The sequence below is a fragment of the Colius striatus genome, chromosome 14 (genome assembly GCF_028858725.1).
Source record: "Colius striatus isolate bColStr4 chromosome 14, bColStr4.1.hap1, whole genome shotgun sequence".
In the NCBI taxonomy this organism is placed as follows: domain Eukaryota; kingdom Metazoa; phylum Chordata; class Aves; order Coliiformes; family Coliidae; genus Colius; species Colius striatus.
The window spans coordinates 8,446,634-8,472,061 of NC_084772.1; the positions used below are offsets into that span (position 1 = coordinate 8,446,634).

The 25,428-nt window shown below is 42.6% G+C and overlaps 1 protein-coding gene across 2 annotated transcripts in view; it reads left to right on the plus strand.

The window, feature by feature from the left end:
- The window catches only part of ZNF423 (zinc finger protein 423), a 230,447-nt gene that overhangs the window by 20,155 nt on the left and 184,864 nt on the right, over window positions 1–25,428 (plus strand). For both annotated transcript variants that reach the window (XM_062007647.1, XM_062007648.1), the window contains exon 2: window positions 21,401–21,460. In XM_062007647.1, the coding sequence (XP_061863631.1) occupies window positions 21,401–21,460 (60 nt within the window). The remainder of the gene's footprint in view (window positions 1–21,400; window positions 21,461–25,428) is intronic.

The following is a 25,428-nucleotide window of genomic DNA, read 5'->3' on the forward strand; positions in this document are numbered from 1 at the left end:
AATTAAATGCCTGCAGAAGAAAATGATCAGAAAATGAAATGGGGAAATATGCATTTACCCAGATAGAGCTCGCAAGCCAAGCAAAATGTTATGTTAGCCCAACAAATGGGTTATTCAAGCAAAGTTCTACCAAGACAAACAGAGGAGAGTCAAGGGTAAGTGAGTTTTGAAGCAATATGGGATGTGACCCTCTCCAGTTCAGTTAGCAAGATTGCACAGGTTGAAGATGCAACTTGTTGGAAGTCCCCACTGTTCCCAGGGCAGACGGGACAGTGCTGAGGGGATGTGCAGGCGGGTGCTGAGGTGTGGTGGCAGCATGGAGGGGTTTGGAGGGGAACGTACAGGCTTAACACTTTCACTGGATTCCAGGGAATAGATTCTGTTGCACTGAATTCAGTTCCCATCAAAGTTAAAAGCAGAACTCGTAAGTAATCGTGTTTGGCGCGGTGTGGTTGCAGTCTCTGCTCTCCTGATCAAAAGCAATACTGTTTCTAATTTGAGAAGGATTGTATTTTCTTTTTAAAGCAGTTTAAAACAAGGGGAAACCGTCACATCCTGAGTGACATCCTGTGTGCTATGGCAGCATTCTGACTGCTCCGTGATCAGAATTCCAGCCCAGGGAATAAAATCCAATCCATGTAAAAATGTATTCGCTTTTTGAAAGTCTTGTAGTACTGCACAAGCTATTTTCTGATGTTAAAATGTAGATCTAAAAATCTATATCCAGGTAAACAGAAAGATTAATTAAATTAGTTGTCTGGAGGAAATACAGAGGACACAGTTATTGATTTGATTTCAGTAAATGTATTTTAATATGCAAGATTACATTTTTAATACTTGAAATTATCAGTGTTTCATAGTACAGATAATCATTTCTCAAATTGTATTTTGTTCAGGACTTGGCTAACTTTGGTATCTGCCACTGCCCAGCTGTTGACATGCCTTCTGCTGTTCAAAGTGCCCTCAACTTGCAGGGAGCTTGTGACCACCTGGGCTGTCCAGCCATGCTAGGTACCTTTGGGTGCTGATAGTTTTGATTTAGGTTTACTTGGCTTGGTGGTGTTCCCCAGAGGGTTTGGGGCAAATGTCTGCCCAGGGCAGCTTGGCTACTACTTTGTCCCAAGGTGAAGAGTTCAACAGAGAGCCATGGCAGGAACCCTGAGCATTTGCTGAGGGATGACTGCAAACTTTTCACCCAATACTCCCATGAGCACAGTGTTTGTTTTTTGATTTTTCTTTTTTTTTGGGGGGGGGGTGTGTTTGTTTTTGTGGGGTAGTTTTTGGCAGCAATCTACTGTGTTTAGCTTTCCTGTTTTGAGGGGAGACTGAATCATTTTCTCCCTGCCCTCCTGTGAGGGTGGTGGGGCTGGCAGGGTGTCTGGTCAGGTGAGCAGAGTAGGCATGCTGTGCCTTCCATCTTTGTACACCATGGGTGGAAAATGCCCAGCAGCCTTATTTGCTCATTCTTATATGGTGAGAGAGGCCAAACTGGCAGAGAGGGAACAAATGGGAGGTTTAGTAGCTTGGCAGAATGCTATGTGACCTACAAAACATGGCCTCCCCACATGCCAAGCTCTTCCTCAGAGCTAATGGGAGACATTCAGCCTGGCCTGTGCCATGCTGCTGGTAGATGCAGAGCAGGAGGGCCTTGCCCGTCGGGGCAACACCCGGCAGCAGTCCCTGCAGCACCTCTGCATGCAGGGCTTGACTGCCCTGAGGCACAGGGAGGGACTCAGCCCTGACACAAGCAAGCCTGTGAAACCAAAGATGTTGATTTAAACAACACTGACCTAAAAAGAGCAAGTTTTAACAGACGTAGTATGTTTCATGAACTCTGTATTGTGCTTGGTACTGCTGGAGCCCCACGTACTGGCTTTGGTGGCTACACCTACATGTGACCACAGGCCTACAAGGAGCCTTCAGCATCTCTGAGTGAACCCTGCCTCAGGAAGGAGCTAAAATTAATTCATCTCTGCCCACAGCATCAGGGGGTGATTTACTCCTATCTTTAGTGTTTGGAAGGCAAACTTAATGAAGACAGATAAGATATGTTGACTCCTCTCCTCAGCTGATTTATCAGCTTTTAAACCTGAATGTATCTGGTAAGGTATATTTGTATTGCTGCTGGAAAGTTGGCAGTATAGTTAATTTTTCTGTTTTATACTCGACATTAAACTGCTCTATGCTATAAAACACCTGGAGAACACAAACCAGTCTTTTAGAAAGATGTTTAATAACACTGTTTATTGAGATTAAAAGAGCAATAAAAGGGAAGAGGAAGATGCTGCCCTTCTGGGTACTAATACCCCTATTAATATGGATGCAGATGAGCGTGTGTTAGCCCATAATAAACAATGCTGTATATTAGCTGGGGTAGTGGCAGGGTTAGTTTGTTAGACGCCACAGATGTGAATACGCAGGCAAGGAAGCAGAGAGAAGGCACAATCGGGCAGTTTTGCTGTGTGGTGGACATCCCCATGACCCCCCTCCCCATTGCAGATGGGGTGGTACAGCTGCTCCTGCCTGGATAATGCTTTCTTCCAGGAGTTTGGTTTCAGCATAGCAATGAATACCTGCTGGGGGGCAAGGAATGGTATATTTTTAAGGTTGCAAACATGGCAGTTTGTAGATGTGGGCATTTTGGTACTTTTATTTATTATTTATGCCTTTTTGTTTATTGAAGTGTAAATGCTATGTAAGAATAACATTAGGGAATCACTTGAAACAATGTTGCAACTCTTAAAGGACAATATTTTTGTTTTCGAAGCCTTCTATTGTCAAAACAGGGCAATGTAGAAAAATCTGTCTGTCCCAGGTGACTAGCCTGCCTTGCCATGGTGACATGCAAAGTTCCAGCTGTAAATCTGGGTTGAAATGATCCATTGGCCAGTTCCAGCTTCTTCCTGGCAGGCCCCTGTGATATCTAGTGACCCATTCTGTGGAAAAGCAGTTGGTGTAGCCAGGAACTGACTTTTTTGTTTTTTAAAGTTAGTTGACAGCATAAAACCAGGTTGCCAAGTAAAAAAAGTTAGTAGATCCCCAACTCGGATGCTCCCAGCTAAAATTAAAGTTGCAGATAGGCATACAGACATATGTATGCACACATGATATGCCATGTCTGAAGTATGACACTGAGGGTACACATCTGCATATGAATCTGATGTGTCCTAGAGCAAACCCCAGACATGTCTGTAAGTACCTCATCTTTCCACATGTCTGGGTGGAGAGAGCTCTGAGCTGACACACAGTAGGAAAAAAGAAGCCAACCCTGAATGAAAATAGCGATGTTTGGGATAAATTTAGCTGTGATGGCAATTCTGTTCTCTTAAGAAACCGTGAAACTTGATTATTTCAAGCTTTGACATCTGAAAGTGGCTCATCTCTCTGTGCATGCATATTGACTGTAGCTCTGGAGTATCTTTGTCCTTTTCTCACCTTGTGTCAGACACATGGACAAATGCATTGCTCAGGAGTGGTAACCTCCCAGGAATGGGTAGATGGAAGGGATGCTGTGAATGGTATGTCTTCCTCCTTGGATGTGTGTGTTTAACTGTAGATCACCAAGACCTCTCTCCAAAAGTTCAGCTGTATCTCACTTGTGATTCTCCCACATAGTGCAGCCACTGTCCTGTGGATAAGTGTATCTCCTTGGTCAGAAAATGTATTGAGCAGCCAGTGTTCTCTGTTCTGGTCAAACACAAATGTTAGATTTAATTACATGAGAAATAACTTTTATTAAGAACTGTCTGAGCCTCCAGAAAGAGAAGGGCTCCAGGATGAAGTTCATGATAAATTCTGAACAATGGAGAGGTTGTGTTTGAGCTTTTTAAAAAATGATTGCTTTAGAAATGACTCTCTTGGTAGCCTGGGTTTCTCTCCCAGCATTGCATTTCTGCCATCCCCTGGTCACTGGGATCCCCCTGGCAGGACCCTCTACTGCCAAGGAGCTGCATGTCTGGGGAAGCTGAAGTTGGCAATGTGTCCTGCAGGGCAGTGGCAGTCAAAGCACCTCACGCATGGTCCAGAGACCTCCCCAAGCAGAAGTCAGCCCCCACCACCTGGAAAGCGGGTGACTGTCTGTAACAGTCCTGTGCTTCTTTCTCCCGATCAGGCTGTTAGGAAAAGTTAGAATCAGTCTAATAAGGGTACACAACCAGGAGCTACTTCTGGGAGGTGGTGGGAGGATCCAGACTGGTAAACGATTGCAATAGGATAAACACATCACTTTCAGTCTCTTCTCATTTGGGAGTAGACCTGTCTTCCCTCAGTTAAGCTCAATTAAACGTAAAGAGAGAAAATCCATGTTTTTCCTCTTAAAAGTTGCAGTATAAAAATTAGGCAAATAGGTAAGCTCTTGTTTTTACTGTCTGCCTTGTGGGACATTTTCAGAAAACTTTTCTAATGTATATGTAAGCTGCTTCTCAAGTCCCTTGTAGATGATTTCACTTTTCTAGCTCTTGGATTTTATTAAATGTGAATTTTTGTTCTCGTTTCAGTCCGTAAAAGTGTGAAAGACTGCTTTGAAACCATACCCTGTCTGGCAGGTTTGAAACAAGTGATAGCATATCCCTATTAGGTTAAAAATAAAATAATCTGACTTACATATGTGAATTGGACTCCAAGGGTTAGGAAAATACAGAGTGGCAGGAGGTGACGGCATAAATTGTTGGAGACTAATTCTGTGCTATGTATTTAAAGTTCAAATATTTTGTGAGCATGTGGATCCTATAGCTTGATCAAAGCTGTACATTATACTCTGTAAATGAAGAGTTAGTGTTAATAGCTGGGGTAAAACAAGATGTTTCTAGCTCTGCTTTTTTCAACAGTCAGTCAAAAATTCCCCTAATGTTTTATTACTACAAGGATCGTACAATATTTCTGCATTCTCGTTAAATTTCTGTGTCGTTTCCACCCTCTCCCCCAGTGGCAATGTTGAATCTTGTTTTTATAAGAGAAGGCTCATTACATATAATCAAGCAATTTAAACAAATGATCTCTTAGTTTGAGGAGACATATACCGTAATACAAACTTGCTGAAATGAAAAGCTGTTGCTCAAAACACATCATGCTGTATTTTCCAGTTATTAAAAGCTCCCTCATTTTGTTTTTGAAAATGGCCTTGGCTGCCAGAAGTTTGTCACTGATCACTAATCTGTTAACTGATGCTTTGATAACAGCACAGCAGTGCCAGAGACCAAGGAGTATTAATCTGTCTTGTTTCTAGTTAAAGTTTAAATGACATTAACTATCTGTCTTGGAATAATGTGATAGTACCAGCCCAAACCTAGCTATGTTGGCATACTTGGGGAGAACATCTGCAGCTAATGACTCTTCAGAAGGTGTTACTGCCTACAGGGCCTGTTATGGGTGGTTATTTTTAAGTGGTGCAGACACAGAAGGCATGTGTTTTAAAAGGTATCTCTTAAGCTATAGATTTGGAAACACCGTAGGTTGGTTTCTTTGCACTAGCTTGTTTGATGGGTGATAAAAAACCAATGTGGCAAAAGTGTTTTCCGTGGATAGTCTGTAGCCAACTTCAGTTGTTCCTTCCTGCACTCATCTGCAGGGCTGACTGTGGTAGGATATCCAAGGTATGGGGAAGGAAGAGTGAAGCTGGAAAGAGGGAGCTGATCTACCTCCAGCCAACCCTGGAGTTGCTTTCTGAATTCTTCCCTCTTGATCCTTTCAGAGTGCAAGTTACTTTTCTGTGGGTACTCAGGAAGCATTTGGGCTGTACATCATTACCCTGATGCTTCTCTTATGGTCCTGTTGCTTCCGTGTACATAACTGATGAGTCTGGTTAGAAGAGAAGGCTTCCCTTCTATGATTCCCTCCAAATTCTACTGACTGTTAATATCGCAGAAACAGATGCTTTTTAAAGCAATCTCTGTATTCAGCTGAGTGGGTAGAAACGTGGGGTTTTTTGGGAGATGGATTTGTGGTTCTGAACAGCATATAATGTCATATAAGCACAGATGTGAAAGAAACTTTTTCAAAAAATTGACTGTGCATTAACATTTAAAATGCAGATATGTTCAGTTTTTGGTTTTGAATGGATGTCTATAGATCATTATCTTTAAAAAGCAGGAGACTCTTTCTCAAAGCTTAAGGAATTAGAGCAAGTGTCAACTCTTTCAGATTTTCTGGACTCTGGATAGATGAACAAAGATGTCCAAGATTGAGCACTCTGTTTGCTTCAGTTTCTGCTTCAACAGGAGACACTTAGATGTCTTATTTTTGAAAGCTGATTAACAACTTTGCCAAATAAATAAAACTTGACTTTTAAGTAGGATTTAAGATGCTGTATGATGTTAAATACTGTAAAGTCGAGCTTTCTAGTCTTTCATATGTTGGAGTTGTTGGTGAGACATGGAGGCTGTGTTGGTGTGAGCTGGCAGAAATACTGACACATCCTGCCTGGTGTCAGGCTGTCTGTTGAAGGGAGGAGTAGATAAGTGCAACATTGCTTATACGTAAATTATTCCTGGTTTATCTGAAAAGATGTGGAAGATCACATCCCATTCCCCTGAATTTGAATCAGAGGTGACTTCAGCAGTATTCAAGGTGGAGAACCTCAGATTGTGAGGGGACACTCAGGATTGTCCACCTGGAGACACAGTGGTGAGCAAAACCACGCCAAAGAGCACACCCATGAGGTACCAACACTAACTGGTGCACAAGGAAGCCTCTGGTATGGTTGATGGTGGCCGATGCTGAAGGGCTGATGTGGGAGGAGCTGGGATGTCAGGAGCAAGTTCAGGTCTCCCCAGCTGTGGTAGAATTGCAATAATTATTGCATGCATTTAGAAGAAACTTTTGAGTCTGCCACTTCAAGTAGAGATTATAGAAACCCTTTTGTCCTAACGAAAGAATGATTTCACATTTTTAGACATACTGCTTGCATGATGAGGAGAAAGGATGTCTGCACCTTTATTGATTACTGGGTTGGCTTTCTGATCAATAGAAAGTTTTACAGATGCTTGAGTGACGTTCACTTTAACAGCCTGTCCTTGAAACCAGTCAGCACTAATACAAACTGATGGTTTCCCAGAACAGGCTGTAGTGCCCGTAACTCATACGTAGGGAAGGCAGCACTTGATCCTCTGTCTACTGTATTGCTATTTAGACAGTTCATTTGTCAGCGTGATTCAGAGTTGTTTCTGGACTGATGTGTGCATGGGCCAAAGCATGCCCATGTCGTGAAGCATGAGTAAGCATGGACTAAGCATGAGCATGGCTTTTATTTATGATGGGATTTCCATAAGAGTATGTAACTCTAGCAGGAAACTAGGAGAACAACAGCAAAATCTCATTAACAGGGAAAAAATTCTAAGTATGGATAGGAAATATATTCTAATGTCATAAAAATTTGTAGAGGAACTCTGCTTTGCTGACCCATTGGCTATGAGTGAAATTTTTTGGGGAAAAAACATTAGTTCAGCTAAGTAACCTTGTTTGCCTCAACTGTAAATTAATTATCTGAGCATTTTTTATAGTGGTTAGGCTGGAAAAAGTCCCTTATTTTGAAAGTCAGGCACTTGTATACATTTTTCCTGTCTCAGTTTGGCTTTAAGGAAGAGATTTGCAGATTGTAAGAAGTCATAACAGGAACCATTCAAACTTGAGGGACTTGTTTTACACACAGCAAAACTACCAGCACGATTACAGTCTGTCTGTGTGGGAATAACTGTGCATCTGTGTGTGGTTCTGGTGCAGGAACCTTATTCCGAATGTCATTTCATAATACCTATTATGGTACCTTTTACTTAAGGAAGCAGGGCTATTTTCAGTCTTCAAGTCCTATTCACTTAGTCCACGGAAACTTAAATACAAAACTTCACGCAAGTTATATTTCTTTAAACTTCTGTCAACATACTGGCTTGAGCCATGTGTGGAAATCCCCACGCCCCATTTCCCAGGCTTAGCAGTACTTGCAGGAGACAGGACTTAGGGTTTTGGCAGTGTTTCTCCAGACAGAAGACCAGAAATCAAAACAAGCAAATAAATATGACCAGGAAATGTTGCAGAACACAAAGGCCTGACAGGAGCACTTGTCAGAGGAGCAGACACGGTATCATTTGCTTCCAAGTAGAGATGGTTTGAGCTAATATTACTCCCTGTGGTCCCTGCCCATAGGATGGGGATTTTAACAGCTCTAGAGACAGAGGGTCTGGTGGCCTTATGAAGTGGGATAAAAAGGTGTTTGCTTGTGCCCGCCTTGTTTCTGCAGATATTCTGAGCTGCTGTTCTGAGCATTGCATTTATTCTTATACTGGACCTTTCATTTCCACATCACAGCTGCACATTTGGTTGGTTCATTCCCTCTTGTCTCCCAAATATTTCTAAAAATTAGATCTGATGAGAGACTATCCTAATGTACTAATGTACCCGACACCACACCTGCATTTCTGCCCAGCACCTGCACGTGTTTGCACAAGTGTGCATGTACAAGCATGCATGCGTTTACACACAGGTACTGGCACTGGGCATTTGGAGAAGGGATGCAACTGTGTAGTAAAGCCAGCTAAAAGCCTCCATGGATGGCTGGAAAACTCTGCAGGCTCCTGGAGGAAAGGGCTACTCAGGCTTCAGTGCAGTTTTGCTTTGGTTGCAATATGCCTGAATATTCACTCTTGGTGGAGAGCAAGATAAGTACGTGTCCCTTCAGCATTTTATGAAACAAAGTAATGCAGATATCTATAAGTGAGACATGACATGAAGCATACAGATAGTAAGTTTGGAATAGTTCTGGGAGTTAAGAATTTACATGTCTTTATTAATTATTAGATGTTATTAGTGAGTGACTAAGGAACTGGGAAGCTCTAAGCGTTCTTTTGAAGTAGTGTACCCAAATTAGGCTAAATAAATAAATAAATCTAAAAATGTTGGGGAATGTCTGCTCTAATGAATTTTCTAAATACACAAATCACACTTATTAAATCAGTGGATCTTTTAACTGTAAAAATATTATTACTGTTACACTAGGGAAATCCATTCAGTATGATAAAATGTTTGGAAACTCCGTTTCATTTCAGTGGAAAGGTCGTAATTTTAAATAGAAATAAAAGAGTAGGCTTTGGGATAAATTTTTAAAAGTCAGGTTTCCTTCCTTTGTGTGTGTGCCAACTTTCAATAACTGTTCCCCTTTTAGTCTTGTTTAAAATAAACTACATGTATAACAAGATGTTGAAGTTTATTGCTGATATGTTAGCACTAAGGACAGGTTGTTAAGGGGTTGTTAAAAATATTAGTTTGTGCTTTATGGTGGCCAAGTTGTGGTTTTTTTTGCAAATTAAATTTGATGCTATGAAGGGATACATGTGATGTATACGTTTTCTCTCCCTTGTTGTAATTTCTTTCACCTTAATTCAGCCAACAAAGCCTGTCTTTTTAGTAGGAAGAATCTCAGCTGGAGAATTTCCCTTTACCTGTGCAATAAAATTCAGCAGTAGGAAAGTGTGGGACATCTGCTCACATGGCTCATTCCGTGTGATCAAAGAAACTCTTCTTGTGGTGAAGGAGGCAGGATGAGTTGCTGGATTCTCTGTGTACTGGCTTTACACCTGCTTTAATTTTTTTTATCTGTATTTCACTTCACTGTATTGATTTTATACCACTTGTGTATTCCTTCATCAAAATATTTAGGCTTGTGTACAAATAAGACTTCCCTGCTAGTATTTAAAAGGCAGTACAGAGGAGTATACTGGTTTATTATTAAAATACAATTTATGAACCAGAAATGATCATAGATGCAAATTTATACTTTTGCACATTTTTTTTCTTACTAAGAATATGTATATTTTCATCTGGGGAGAAAGCAGCATTAAAATGAGCGAGCCTGGGGAGTATTACCACACACACACATGCATACGCTTGCATGCACAAAAGAGCCACAGTGAGCTACTTGCTTGAGAAGCAAACTCCTATAAACAGCCCTCCAAAACCTGCCCTCACTCAGGGAAGCTGAAGCCCTCCTTGTTTGGCCATCAAAGGCCTGATCCTCTGTGGTGGCAGCAAAGTGTTTGCACTGACAACTTGGTGTATATATGCTTTTGGAAACTTGGGCCGTTCTGATTGGGACTAGCATCACAAGAGGAGAGGAAAGGGTGAAATAACTCACCAGAAGGGTTTTTCAGAGTCCTCATAGCTGTGATTCAAATGGCTGGTCAGGAAAAGCCTCCTCTCTTTTCCTGTTCCTGTGCTACCTACACTGCAAACATAGCTCACCAGTGGGAAAAAATTCCCAGTTTGAAGGATTAGCAGTAAAGCTCAGTGTGGTGTGGTTTATAGGGGTTAGTTTATGCTGAGGTGTAGAAATCTGGTCAAAGTTGTTTTTTTGGGTTTTTTTCTGCTGTGATTAATAGTCTTGGGTGATGAATGGGGTATTTGTGGAGGGGAGTGTGATGCTGACAAAGTGTTTGGTGCAGCAGCTCTGCTTCTGCTGGTTTTTGCTGCAGCAGGGCTGAGGGCTTTAGGCATAATGTAGTAAACCCTGTCTTGAAGAGTTATGAAGTAAGAGACTTAAATCTGTGTAAGAATTGTGTGCCTAACCATTTAGTCAGTGACCCTCAAGGTAATTGTTGCTGTTTAAGTAATATTCTGTTCTCTTAATCATGTTTGCAAGAGGGAATTTTTCATAAACTTTAAACTCTCTACCTTGAACCTAAGTCTAAAAATTAGCGCCCCCCCCATCTGGGACATCTCAGGACAGAGGCTGACAATATCCCGTCTGATCTCCATCATGTAGGAGATGTCGCATCAGCTTCTGTTGAGTCTAGATGAAGTCCATAGTGGAAAAATTGCTGTGAAGTGGGACTTGATTTACGGTGATGAGATGACCTGTAGAGTGTTGCATCCTGACAGCAACTGCTTGCTGAAGGAAAGGACAAGGCTACTTGTTATCAATGGCAGGAGGGTCGGGAGGGATGTAGTGCTTGGTCAGCCTGTAGCAGGTGGGACAGGGAAACAGGGTTTTTTTGAGAATTTTTTTTGTTACAGAACAGCACTTGATGGTCTGGTTTTTGACTAAGCAGAATGGCAATGCCCCTTCGTAGGAATGGAGAGCAGACCATAGTCTGAGGTAGAGTGCCCTTAGTCTGCTGAAGCACATTAATCTCATTGTGCTTTACCAGAGCAAAGAGAGTAGTGTAACAAGCTACAGCCCCACTGCCTGTCTGCAGACCCTAGTTGTCTACTTCTCTTCTGCCCTAGTTTGATTCTTGTTTCCATAGCAAAGCTTTTGTACTTCAATTTTAGAGCATTCCACTTCCTTTGTGACATTAGTTTGTGTTAGATGTTAACCTTTCAGCATCCTCATTAGTTGCCTCAAGTCAGGGCCAGCACATGTAAATTATTTTATTAGGTGTCCTGCTTATTGAGAAACTTTATAGTCCTAATGTAATAGTAGTGCTCTCTCCCTTCTCTCTTCTGGAGGAGAAAAGCATGCAATAAACTGGCTTGGTGAAACCCTACATCTCATGTTACTTTGGCCTCATTCTGAGACTTCATTTAATTGTAGCCCTTTCTTTACACTCAGGAAATAGTAAAGGCCTTTCTGGCATTCCCTTGGCCTGTATCATTCCACCAGCTGAAATCTGCGGTATGCCCCTTGTCTCTGTTAGCTGCAGCTCTCAGGTCTGTTGTCTTCTGATGCAGAGCCCTGTGTCCCACAAATACTGTCTTAGGTGACACCTGAGATTTGTGTACTTTTACTCACCAGGTGTCTGCCCTCAAAAGTGTGTAGAGTGGTAGCAGAGCCTTCAGTAGTGTAACTTCTAGACCTGAGGTTTGGAGGAAGGTCTAAGTAAATTCCACCAGATATTTTAGTAGCAGCTTGGTCTTTGTACTTTGCTGACCTACCTCTGGTCTCTTACTTTTTATGGGTCTTTTGTATTATTGCCCTGTCTTTGAGTAACTTCAACCTGCTTCTAGCATTTTAGCAGAGCAAGGGATTACTTCAGAACTTGCAAGTTTGACTCATGCCCTTAAAAATCTTGGGCATGAATTGTAGGTGTACTAATTCCCCTTTTCTCTACTTTCCTTGTTTCAGTTATAGTTTCAACACGTACATGTTCCTGTCATCCAGCAGTGTTCCAGATGGAACAAGAACATTTAAAATCTTCATTGCTGAAATAGTTTTATGAGCAACCTGGGGGATGCTAGATTCACCTGTTTTGTTTCACTTGAGCTTTAAAGTGCCTGTTTACTCATAGTAGATCTATTTTTGAAAGAAGATGCAGACACTATGGTGACAGTTGCCTTAGAAATGAATATAATAATGCAGGGAGGAGCACACCTGCAGGCAGCTGGTGCTTGCCATCCCCTATCCCTGTCCACAGGAGTTGGCCACTCTGCACCCCATGTTCTCCTGAATCTCCATTTCCTTCCCTACCTCTTTGCCCTCTGCCCTGTGCTTGTGCTTTAGCCACACTGGAGCTAGGGTGGTGTGGTCTGAGGCTTAGCCTGAGCAGGGCACGTGAGGGCAGGGACCCTGGACTCCCTCATCCATTGCCAGCAGAGCTGACCACAGACAATGGGTCTGTGGGTGCAGTGTGTCAGTGGGAGCTCAGGGCTGGGCATGAATGGTCTCTTCAGGCTGGGTGGGATGTGCCTTCAGGCTCATGGCCAGGCAAACACCAGGCAGGAAAGGCCAGAAGGATCCCCAGACTCCCTTTCCTGCTTTTCTGAGGTGGAAGAAACAATTAGAAACAACCAATATTGAAAGAGACTTGTTCAAAAAGGCAAGAGGAGGGCTGGGAGGCAGTGGAGGTGCATTCCTGGGGGTGCAGGAAGGTGGCTCAGCCTGCCACAGTGCAGAGGGGAGACTGACAGCACACTCAGCAAAGGGGACTGTGTTTCTCTGTGGCAGGGCAGCAGGGATGGTGCTTCCTGATGAAACCTTGGGAACCTAAAACTGTATGTTCCCAGTGCCAACCATTGCTGGGATGATTTTGCACCAGCATGCTGGGAAAACATGGTTCTTGTGTGGGGCTAAGGTGCTGCTCTGTGGCTATCATACCTAGCACAGAGCAGGGGGCTTCTCAGTCAGGGCAACCTCTAAATTAGTGAATATTTCACAGATAAAATACCACTTATTGCTATTAGAAGGAAAAAATCTCCACCGTGCCCTCTGGGGATTAACCTTCAATGATAAGCTGCAAGAACTGCCAGTAGAGTATTGATCCCAAATCTATAGTGTAAAGTATGGAAATGGTTGTCTGCAGGCTCAGTTTTTAAGAACCATAAGCTTCATGTATTGCACGGAGAAGGTGTTGATCTTGAGAGCAACCTGAACCATCAGCTGCATTTTATTACACTTTACACTGGTATTTATTTACATAATAGATTTTGATGGGAAATAGCTGTCTCCAGTGAAGTCTGTGAATTAGAAATGCCAAAACTAAATATGAGCACTGGGAATAAATATGCTCCAGCCTGAGTCAGGTGTGTGGTCTGTGGGAAGGGTTGTGATTAGCTGTTACAGATGTCCTACAGCCTTTCTCATCTTGTAGAGATGAGATGTTTTTTATTTAGAGGGATCCCTTTCTGTAGTTGCAGTTGCATTAAGTTTTGCTGCAGCATCTGAAGAGGCAGGTCCGTTAGCTGCACATAGATTTACTGTGCCAGTTTAAGCTAATGGATACTTATCAGGCAGGCTGTATTTGGTGATCGTCCATCATTTGCTCATTAAACAGTGTATCTAAGTGATTCTCATTTCCTCCCTGCCACGTCTGGAAAGGAGGAAACTAGACACATTACAGTGGAATATTAATGTCCTGGAGGATTTAGCCACCCATAATTAGATCTCCTTTGCATAAACCTGCTAGTGCTACCTTATTTTGTTGTTTGTCTTGTTCTCCTTAATCACCTTCACATCTTTTTCTGCTCCTATCTTTTTTTTCAGCTTTCCTTTGTAATTGTCGCATTTGTCTTATCCTTCTTCCTTCTTTTTCTTTTTTTCTTCTTTCTTCTTTTCCCTGACCTAGAGAGCACAGCAGTCAGGGTTTCCCCACTCCTCCCTCCTTCACACAAAAAGGCTGACTTTGCCAGCAAAACCCACAGTCTCTGCCAAGCCCTGTTACTGACTTTGGAGAAAAGCAGCTAGAGAACTCTTGCAAATTTAGGCTCTGAACTAGCCAAATAAGCCATGTCAGTAAACTCTGTCTTATTCCCTGGCCTGCTGGCCCATGAAAGGACTAATATATAACGATCCTGTTTAAGGTGGAAAAACCCCTCCTGGCTGAGGGCCACCGATGGCTGAATCGTCCATGCGCTTGGGAGAGAACAAGAAGGTGGCTTTGGAGCAGAGTGTAACGGTGCCGAGGAGCAGGCACGGCTCCTGTGGGGCATCCTGGGGTTAGGGCACAGTTGAGGAATACACCATCACCTCTCTGGGGATGCCCTGGTGTCCCAGAGCTCCTTTCCACCAACCACCAGGGAAAAACATGGCAGAGTGTTGTGAAAGCTAAATGGAAATCATCACGCAAACAAAATACCCAGTAAACACGTGAGACCCGGCAGGAATCTTCTTGCAGAGTTGATTTTCCACAGGGAGTAAGCCAGCTCAAGTAGCTGGTATGAAGCACACCTGTCTGGTTCTGCCAGGTGCCCTTGTGCTCCCCTGAATGGTGGCACAGAGGCACTGGGGGATTTCCCATTGCTTTTATCTGCAAGGTATAGTAAATCACGATACACACACAGGCACATGTCCTCAGTACACTGTCAAAGCCCCACAAAGCTTCCAGTTTTCCTGCTGCAGGTGAAGGTTTCCCTCTGTGTGCTGGTGGGAGAAAGCCCCAGCCTGCTGACAAAGAAGGGTAGTGTGTTCCTCGTGGGTAGCATGCCCTGGGCAGCACAATGCAGTGCTGATACTGTGGCACTTCATTTAAAAACCAGTGTTTTTTATACTGCTACTTTCTCTCACTGTTCTGGAGAATATTTTGTTTTGTAGACTTTGTCTTGGAGATATTAGGAGATGACAAATCTAACAGGGAATATCTAAGCAGGAAGGAGGGAAAGCCTACTGTCCCTCTGGGATGTGATCTGAGAAGGAGCTAGCTGGCTTCTGCTTCAAGTAGAAGTCTCTTTTCTTGTTTGGTTGCTGTATGTTATGACTAGTTGCAGTAGCAGCTCCTGGTGCCATGCTGAACATCTTTAGGCAGTAAGCTTAGAGCAGAGGCATCTTCCTCATTTTCAATTTGAGGAGTAAGTCTATCCACACCTCTCCAAAGAGCAGACTCTAGATGTGGATGGAAAATACCAGGGTATTTAAAGTGTAAAAAAAAATGTTAACATCCTTCGTGTTCCTGCCATGCCAAGCAGCTGGAAACTGGTTAACTGGTTAACTTACAGTCCTCAATGCACAAAGTTTTGAGCATCCTTAGCTGCCTTTGACTTGATGGAAATGGAGGTTGCTCTGCATTTTGCAGGATTAAGAATGCTGTATCAAATCCCAGGCTGAGTGCTGTAGGATGTCACACGGATGAGTGGCAATTGGATGGTGCTGTTCTGTGTCCTACACTGATTCAGGAGCGTGTACTTTAATGTGATGAGAGCGACAGGGCTAAGGCTGGGTAGGACAGTGTGGGGAGATGTGCATCTGAAGAGCAGCAAAGTCTGAAGATTATGGAAGATCACAGAGCTCCTGCTCGTGTGTGCCTACAGCTAGGTCAGGGAAAATATGTGGTTCTTGTGTGACTGCCTTACAATGCATATTGGTACTAGAGTATTTTTCTAGAGGGAAAGTTGTGAATCGTGACATGTACATTACAGCTAATGCACAGGCATTGGTGAAATTTCCCCAGGTTTATCTGAGAGCATTTTGTCACCAGCAAAACCTGACAAAATCCTTCAAACTAACGTGGCACCAGTGTTTTCTGCACTCTGTCCATTCTGTACACGGTGTTTTCAAAGGTTTCTTGAGGGTGATGGAGTGGTCCTGGATGCAGCTCTTGGTAACAGTTCTGATTCAGGAAAGTTCCCCATTCAGCTGGGGCACTTGCTTGTAACTCAACATATTTCTCAACAGTTGCTCAAACTCTCACAGTTCCTAACATTTTAGTTGGCATACTATGGAGTTTTTATATCGTGGGAAGTGTTAAACTGGTCCTTGTGGTCTTTGAAACCTGTGTAATAGGATAAGGGAGCATACACATGCCACCTGAATTACTGAAGGGCTGGTGCTCACTTGTAAAGCTTGATTGCATCTAGAAATCAACATTTGGATCAGAAGCGTCTTACTTTGATAAGGTTAACTTCTTTCCTGGGAGTGATAAAGTGTTAAATAAGCACTGTGACTGTGAATGGAGTTCAGGTAATGGTAGCCCCATAAATAGATGTTCTCACTCTTAGGGGAATGGATGCTGAATTCTTTCAGAAGTTTCTCTGAGCACAAAGAACTGAAATCTTTGAGCTTGCAGCACTCGTGACCTAGCAATTAAATAAGCATCCTTGGAGAACATCTGAGACTGGCAGGCAAAATGCAAATATTTGACTGTGTGGGAGTGCTGTATTGTGATGTTCCTATTGCCCACAGTTGCTCCCTGTGTCAGCCCTGTCCTTGTTCTGGCTCTTGCATGTGGGTCCTACAATCATTTGGAGCAGAACAGAGGTCTTCTCTGGTTATGCCAGCAGAGAGTCCTCTGGTGCTGGGGCAGAATGAGGGGTAGATGCAGACATGTGTCTTCCTGCTGCCAGCAGTGTCTTCCCTGCACCAGGTCACAAGTGGGCAGTATACAAACTTAGCAATCATTTGAATTGACTGACAAGATTTTCTGTGCTGCCAGACCAGGGTTATTTTTCAAGTAAAACTCAGCCTTCCTGGAAGATTTTGGCTTCACAGATGCCCCCAGATTTTGCCGAAGACACGGCTGTTAGAGCAGGCACGCTCTAAGTTTCCTATCACAATCTCATAATCATCACCCCGAAGGATGCAGCTAAGAGCCTCTGTTTTTTATTTCTAGTATGTTACATCTGTGTGCTGACGAATACTATGGACCATTTACAAAAGAGAAGAGGTTAATGATTTTTAAAAACAGAAATATAGTGCTGTCAGTGATGTCAAAGTTTAGTACTTGACTTTGAAACTGCTTCCTGTCCCCCTTTCACCTTTTGTTGTAACGGATTGCAATGAATCTGGCACTGGGACACATGCATACCCTCTCCATTGGTGCAGTGCATGGCACCTTGGGTGCCACTCTGTTGATGACACATGGAGCAGAGTGGGACTGAACTTATATCCTCTTGCTATACTGTCTCTGTATTACTGAAGGAGTGAAACCATGCTTTTCCAAAGCATTCAAAAATGATTGTTCAGATGCAGAGAGCAGATAGGGGCAAGAAGTGTAATTACATAGCAACTTCTGTGGTTGCAACCATGGCTTAATGTGCAGGCACACAATGTAACTTGGAGAGAAAATGAGGTGAGTTTGAAAGAAAAGGGGAAGTATCCAACGAAAACATGTTGAGTGCACTTGTGAACATTCTGCCTGAAACTGAACATCAGGGATTTTAAGTTTTCTCACTTTCAATGCCCAGTATGAACTGCTTCCAAAGTTTCATGAAATGCTGAGTCTTCACCATTATGTAACTCCTGTAAAGTAGTTAGGGCTGATACAAAGCCTCTAGCTGCTTCATGAAATCTTGGCTCTCCATCGTAAGCTGTTCTGCTGTTTCCTGCAGCATGCCCAAGCTGCGGAGTGTTTCAGGTATGTGAGTGGCTCCTGCCTGAACATCAGCAACGTGGACTTGTGTGTCTGCACATTGAGTGGTTATCACAGATGGAAGTGTCTAGTCCTTGATTTCAGTAGTTATGATTGACTGGTGTGTCTCAGAAAACACATTTTCCTGCAAATGAAACAGGAGTTATATGTGCAATGTATTCTGGAAGTGATTGTGTTGAATGCTTTGAACCTCATCACTGTCGTCTTCGCCCATTAGCTCTACTTAAATAATATCCACAAAGTGAGTGTTAATGCACACTGGTCACCTCAGTTAACCCCGTTTTAAAGGAATGACAAGGAAAATAGTAAGAAACTAAAATTTTAACTGAAAAATCAACTTTTGTGAGTTACCTACTGGCTACTGCTATGGACTGAAGGGTTTTTTTCACTTGGTTCTCAGTAGCGGGAGCTGCAAATTCTTCCATAGCTGTAGCAGCCAAATCTGTTCTGGACCTACTCTGCCTTCCTGGAGGGGTTTGGCCAAGCCCTAAGGTAGCCCCTAGGAGGTCTCTCCCCAGATGTGGATCTATTAGACTCCCCTCCATGCACAGTGTCACGTCCCCACATTTCCAACCAGCCCAGGATAGCTCCTCCTGCTTCCCTGTGAGTCCAGCAACAGCCAGATATGACTGAGGGCAATTTTTAACTGCAACTGATTCTTGTTGCTGAGGCTGAGGTAAAGGCAGCAGTGATACCACTTCAAATCCCAGCTGCTTAAATAACAATTGATATCCAGAAGACAAATACCTCCATAGAGGAACCTCTCAGCTCTTGGTTTTATGCTTGTGTTAGACAGGGAGCAGAAGCATGGCAGAGGTAAATGTCTCCCTGCAATTATACTTGATGTCTGTGACAAAGCCAACACCTAGTTTTTTCTGCCTGGTGTAGTGGGCGGATGGATGGGCTGGTGAGGATCAAGTACTGGGATCAGGGCTCCTGACTGGCTGTCACCATCACTGTGACACTCCATAAACCCCACAGAGTGTTGGTCCTGAGTGGCATCAGCCTGGCCTTGCCTAGTGGTCGCGTCCTGCCTGGATGCGTTTGGGTAACCCCAGTCAGCAGTCTGGGGTCCTGACTCCCTGCTGGCAGTGCCCCTGCACCATGCTTGCTGTCCACAGGGACAATTTGATGTGCTGTTCTGCTGCCCAAGAGAAGCATCATGGGTCCAGTAAAGCAATACCTCTTGGCATGGGCTTGGCTGTTAGTTTTTTTCATAGGATCAGCTGCTAAAAAAGTATTGTTTGCTTAAAAAAACAATCGTAGAAAAAGGGTGAACAGCAATGTGAGCAACAGTTACAAGGAGATCTGTCTGTGTCTAAGCTCAAGAGACTCCATCCCACCGGCCTCCTCTGCAGCAGTGTCGGCTATGTGGTGGGTCTGTGCAAATAGAGAGGCAGAACCTGGAACCATGACTGCAGTAATACAAAGTGAATTTAAGTGCCGTCATCTTCACATGTGTGTTCTCTGTCCTCTTTTCAGTCATTAGGGAGCAAAGCAAATTAATGCCAACAGAGGCTGACTCAAACCTTTGCCCTCATTTAAGGGATTCCAAAAAACACGGTTTTGTTACATGCTGGAGCCAGCTGCCCTACAGCAGCTCAAGGACTAGAGCAGTCTCCGGTGTTTAACCAATGTGAAAGGCACTATGTTGCTGAAATTGCCAATGACCAGTGCTGATCCCACATACTTCTCCTGGACTATGACTGAATTTATTGCCTTTATGTATTTTGAGCAGACTGATTTTTGTGGGTTTTCTTTTAACCTCTCTTTTCAAGACAAAATGTAAAGAAATAAGCTTCAGCATAAAGGTAGTAATATAAGAAACTGTCCAAGCAAGATAACCAAAAAGCAGTCAAGGATAAAATAATACTAAGACATTCCACTTGTCTGTTTTGAGTAAGGTACGTGAGTCGCCAACTTAGCTTATTTAGTTCTGGAACAGAAACCTCCCAAATGTATGTAGAGTTTGATGTTAAAATGAAATATTTTTGTGTAAGAGTGACATTGTATACAGCATAACTATGTCCAAAGTTTATCTATTGAGAGATGGGTCAAAATGAGAACAAGATGGTGGTTTGCAGAACACAAAATGGTAGGTAAGCCCCTAGGAGAGTGCATGTACAAGCCAAGCCTGCTCTGCCATTGTCAGGGAACACTGCTGGTATGGCTTCAATAAGCTTGTAGCTTTGTATCTTATTATTCTCTATCACCCTGGAATTTAATATTATGTGAAATGTAATATTATGTGAAAAAGTTATAACTGTGTCTCAAGTATGATTTGATTTTTTTTTTTTTAAAGAAGTGTCCAAATTCCATACTCCTCCTCTGTTAGTCAACTTGCAGAGTAACAAGAGCAGCACTGTGCCCTTTGCAGGGTATTGTGTTTGTTTATGGTCTCAACAGAAAATCAAAATTAACCGAGGCACTGCCTATGTAAATTATTGTGACTATTCCTAATGCCACATCATGTCACCACTGACATCAACCTGATAGAGAGGCTCACAAGATGCCAGAATTCCTTCCCAGATTGGAAAAAAAATAAGGGGAGGGGGAGGAGGAGAGGATGTAGGGGCAAGCATAAGATTGAGAATCTTGTAATGAAAGCATACATAATCAGTCCATGTAAGTAATTGCTGGAGCAGGTTCCAGAGCCTGGGTGTACAGATCCCATCTGGTCAACAGAGGCTGTGTTTTTGTGACTTTGCAGTGTGGGTTGGATTTCAGTTGCAGAATTAGGTAGAATTTGTATTTTGTATCCAATGTAATTTAGATTAAAAGGTCAGAGATTGTTCAGTACACGGAGTAAATACTTTTTACCAGGAAATAAAGATCCGTGATTTAAATTTGTTTGGTGTCACAGTATAGAGTAGGCAGGTGAGGGTTATCTACTTTTTCAATTAACAAGAATTTCTGTAGCTACCACTTTCAAATGCCCAGTCTGTTACTAGTAAAACTGATGCTGATTTCAGTAACAGCAAGATAGGCTATTTTTTTTTTTTTACTCGTCAGTTGGTTATTTTAAAGAATGTAAGACACAAATGATATTTTATATTTCTTAACAGGCAGAAGGTTATAGAAATGTCGCTTGCAAGTGCTGAGCACCTGGCTTTCCTATCAGCAAGCCTTAAATGCAGTTATTTATGACTACCACATTACAGAATGTGGTTGCATGTATATTCAAATTCTGAACTCCAAAAAACTTAAGATACCACTCAGACTTGAATATGGCTGGTATGGTAAGACGACATAAATAAGGCAATTGTCCCTTCATGGGACAGTTCTTTACTGTGATCTGTTACAGCATCTGTTTCAAAAACAACCTCTGGGTTTCCAGTAGCAGTTTTGCACATGCAAGTTGTTGTGAATGTACCAAGTTTCAAATATGACTATTTAGCAGCTAGTAATCCTTAAGCCTGTATTAAAACTTCATGTGAATTTTCCGTTACCTCTTCAGGAAAAAACTGCAAACAGAAATTGCATATTTAGGTTAAAACATAGGGAAAAATCTCTTTACTAAATTTCCACCTTATGAATAATTTTCTAGACAGTAGTATGTTCTTTTTCACCAGTAGAGAAGTCTGCTTTAGTACTTAGTCATAGTGGACCTCGTTTTCTGACTGCTTTGCTTTCCAGTTGGTTTGTTTTAGCAATCACAACTTGTTTTTGTTCTTTTTCAGTTGAAGAGGGTGAATCTTCAGATTTTGCTTTGACCTGGGACTCATCAGTGACTCAATCAGGTAAATATTTTAGGTTCTTCTGATTGCACAAACTGTCAGAAAGCTGCCAGGCTTTTTACAGGAACTGTATTTTGTATGTCACATTCCTGTCTCAAATCCAAGACTACCCACTGCAACACAATTTTTATATCAGTTCCATATGGTCAATAAAATCTATTACATACAGAGACTAATATACTCTTATCCTCTGGAGAGCCATTCTTTCTTCTTGTGGGCATACTGAAACGGGTTGTGATTTCTCCAGTATAACCACTTTGAAGTTTTCTGCAATGGGCACTGTTGCACATTCATTCCAATCTAATTACATAAAAGCTGCTTTAATAGAAATTTTAAACCCTGGTCTCTACTGGAATGTGTGTATTTCTCCTCTCGGAGGAAAATAGAAAGTACTGTCAGGGCTGGAGAATAAAAGTGGTACATTGCCATGGTAAAAGATTTAACATTTGAACCAGTTTTTGGTCTGCTTGATGTTAGGAACACTTAAACATGTGTCTGGGGCTTGTTCATCAGTGTTACATTGATAATTTGAATAAAGACAGACTCAAGAAACTGAACAGGATAAAGCAAGTTTGTCTGTAGCTGTGTAATGTGTATTTACACCCCAAATGTGATGGTAAATATCAGATTACTATGCCTTTAAAGTAGCTAGCCACACCTTCAGTCACTGTGTCCTGTGTAAAGATATCTTACTGTCTATTATGTCTTTAACATTTATGAAGGTCTCAGAATATTTTTGATATTAAAGCCAACAAGTCTATTTCTGTGGTCTCTTCATACTGGACTGCCCAATGCTATTCTCTTAAAAGCTCAGCAGCAACGTGCAAACAACTCAGAAACTGAGCAGTAGTATGAAAATTAACAATGGTGCTGCATTCCTGGTTAGCCTGGGTTTTATAAGAGTCACAGGGAGACTGGCTCACAGGAGACTTCTCTTACTGCAGCCAGCATCTAGCTGGTCTTGAAGACATAAACAGCCCTTGTGTGGCGCTTTGTGCCATTTCACTTTGTACCAACTGCACTCTGAGTTGTGCTGGGTGCATCTTCTCTGGACACCACGGCTGTTTTAAACTACTTGTGTTTTCACCGGTCTTTGATAGCAAATATTGCTGCTGCTGCTGCAAACCCCCAGCTGCGATGTCGAAGGCTCCTTTGTGCCTGGAGCTAACGGCGCATGAAAAGAGCGCTCGCCAGCTCTCTTGCTTGACCTTCGTCTCAAGCAGCAGAGCAGTGGAGTTACCCGTGTTGCCTATCACAAGTCTCGAATTGTATTGAATTTAGTACAGGCCAGGGTTCAACACAGCAGCCATGAAAATTATTTCTGTGTGGAGCAGGAGTTAATTGGGGATTTCTGGACAGTATTGGTGACTGTGTTGTAAGTAAAAGACAGCTTGTGAAAGGGTTTTCCCAAATTAGTTGAGTCTCCTCCATTTTTCTTCATTTACTTCCATAATTACAGCTCTCATTCAAGACGTTGGATGTGGGATAAAATGTATTGTATGTGTCATTTATGGCAGCCTAAAGAAAATATGTGCTAATTGGGGGATTTTCCTCTTAATATGTTTTAATAACTACAGATGTCAATCTTTCATGTATACAAAGATGCAATACAGCATCCCGTCAAGGCAGGTCACAGTCCACAGGACAGAGGATGCAAGTTGGAATATGACTGAGACACTACTTGAGAAGCCCTAATACGTGGTGGTGTGTCTGTGTGGAGTCACTGGCTCTTGTGTGGTGTGCCTCCAAAGCTATATTCAGTAACTGAAACCAGTCCCTCAGTCCCAGTGTGCGAGACTTTCATTATGTTCTTTTATGATCTTCCTGTTTGCATTAGCTCCAGTAGTGTGATTCTGAAGTTCAATAAAGGGTGAAAAAACATGCTTCAACTTCTTGTTTCATGCCCCTTCCTTCCCTGGCCCAAAATGACAAAATTGCCTCCCCTTCCTTGATTCCCTCAACAGAAAAAACAACTCAAAGGGCCAAACCCGGGACTTGTTAACTCTGAAACATTTGCCAGATGTTTCAAATTAACATATTTCTCCCCCTTCTTCTCCTGTATGTGTTTGTACATCTCTGTGTGTGTGCAAACACATACAAAGCGACTTCTGAAAAATCCTGTTGGCACTCTGTGCAGCTGCTGTGGGCCGGGGGAGCGGCAGTCCCAGGGTGGTGTGGTGCAGAGGCACAGCAAGAGCAGGTTAGAATGGAGCTTGAATTTTTTTATTTTCTCTTGCTGGTATTTTAAAGAAAGCCCTCAAAAAATTATCACATAGTTGCAGTTGTGGGGAGAGAAGGTGCTTCTGCTGCTATATCTTATTTTATTCATCAAGTCAGTAGAGGCTGTGCTGGAAATAATTTTGAGTATGAGTTGAAAATACAGTCATAGAGCTTGTCCAGGTGTCTCTGACAGCTGCCCATCTACAGGTCAGGCACAAGCCTTTGTAGGTGCTAAGCTGTACATGCCAAACTCTGGGGACTGTGCACCGTGTCTCATGGTGGGCTGCTCTGCTGTTGAAGTGCGCTGAAGGCAAATGGCTGGTGCATCACTGTCTGGACCGTGGCACTGGGCAAGGGGCTGCTTGTGGCAGCTGCTTAGTGCAGCTCATGGAAATTTGACAGTGGACTTGCTGGCATCAGAAATCCTGTGTTTCTTCCTAGGATAGAGTCTGTGCACAAGTTGCTGTCTGCTCTAACTGGTAAAAGCCTGCAAAGGCGAAATGCTTTGCAGTGATCCAAACTTTGGCATAGTTGCATCGAGGAATTTCTTCAGTTACTCTAAATAAATAGTTTTATGATTTTTTTTTTTAATGACCACAACTTAGAGGCTATTTATTAACCTAGAGAATCAGCAAAATTTTATAAGGAGGCAGAAGCTGCCCTCATGCCAGTGTAAATAATCTGGGTGTCCACCAGCCCTGCTTAACAATGAGCATATAGTGAATTTCCTTCCTCTTCAGGTCTTGTAAACATTTTTTTCCTTAATGTAAAAGGAAGGGAAAAAAGCTTTTCCTTTCCTCTCTTAATCTGAGGATTTAGCTTGCTGTTAAATAACAGGTCAGTAGTGTTTTTCTGTGTAAGAAGCAGATATGTTTTCTGTCCCAAAGGAAGAGCATAGCAGAGTACTCCTTCCCCCTGCTTTTCACTCTTAACAGCACTTGCAGCCCTTGAAGCCTGTCTGTCTTGCTCCAGAAGTGTCATGGAGGGTGGGTAGGGCAGGGCAGAGCTGCTGGGGGGCCAGGCAAGCACCTGCCTCTCCTTTGCAAAATAGGTTTCTGCTGCTTCGAAGCCAAGAGGAAAATAACATTCAGTGTTTTGTAAAGCAAGTGTCCAGCCAGACAGTGCTGCATTGCTATTGTAATACATCACAAGAGTATTATCTTGAGGAGCAACAAGGGACATTTTAAAGTAGTAAAAAGTCTTACTAAATATATAGAGAATTTAAGGCATTTTAAAGACCTATGAAAGCATTTTACATGGGGGTTGCTGGGGAGTTTCTCATTAGACTGACTGTGAGGCCTCGGGGAATCTTGGCTGAATTGTCTGGGGCAAAGAGACCAGATTGTGCCTTCTCCTTGGGAGCCTGCAGACCAAAAAGCCAGGGCTGTTTTGTGTCTGCTTTTGAGGTAACTAAATTTATCTTATTTTTGTGGTCAGCTATAGGTTATAATACTGACCACGAAAGAATCTGGGAGATGGGGTATTGTGGAGCCCTAGCCTGAGTGCTGGAGAATGTGTGTTTGCAGAATGTGGGGCCATCTCTGCAGTGCTTGTCACTGGAGAGGTCACTCCAATGCTAGTGTCCAACTATCCATTAACACGTAACATTAGCATAATTCAATTATAACATTCCAAAAGTCATGAAAATAAATTACAGGTTGGTTTTCTCCCCTTTTCCCATTAGCTCCAGATTTCCCATCCCTGCCACTGAGCTCGCTGCTGCAGCTAGGCACACGTGCGAGAGATGTGTT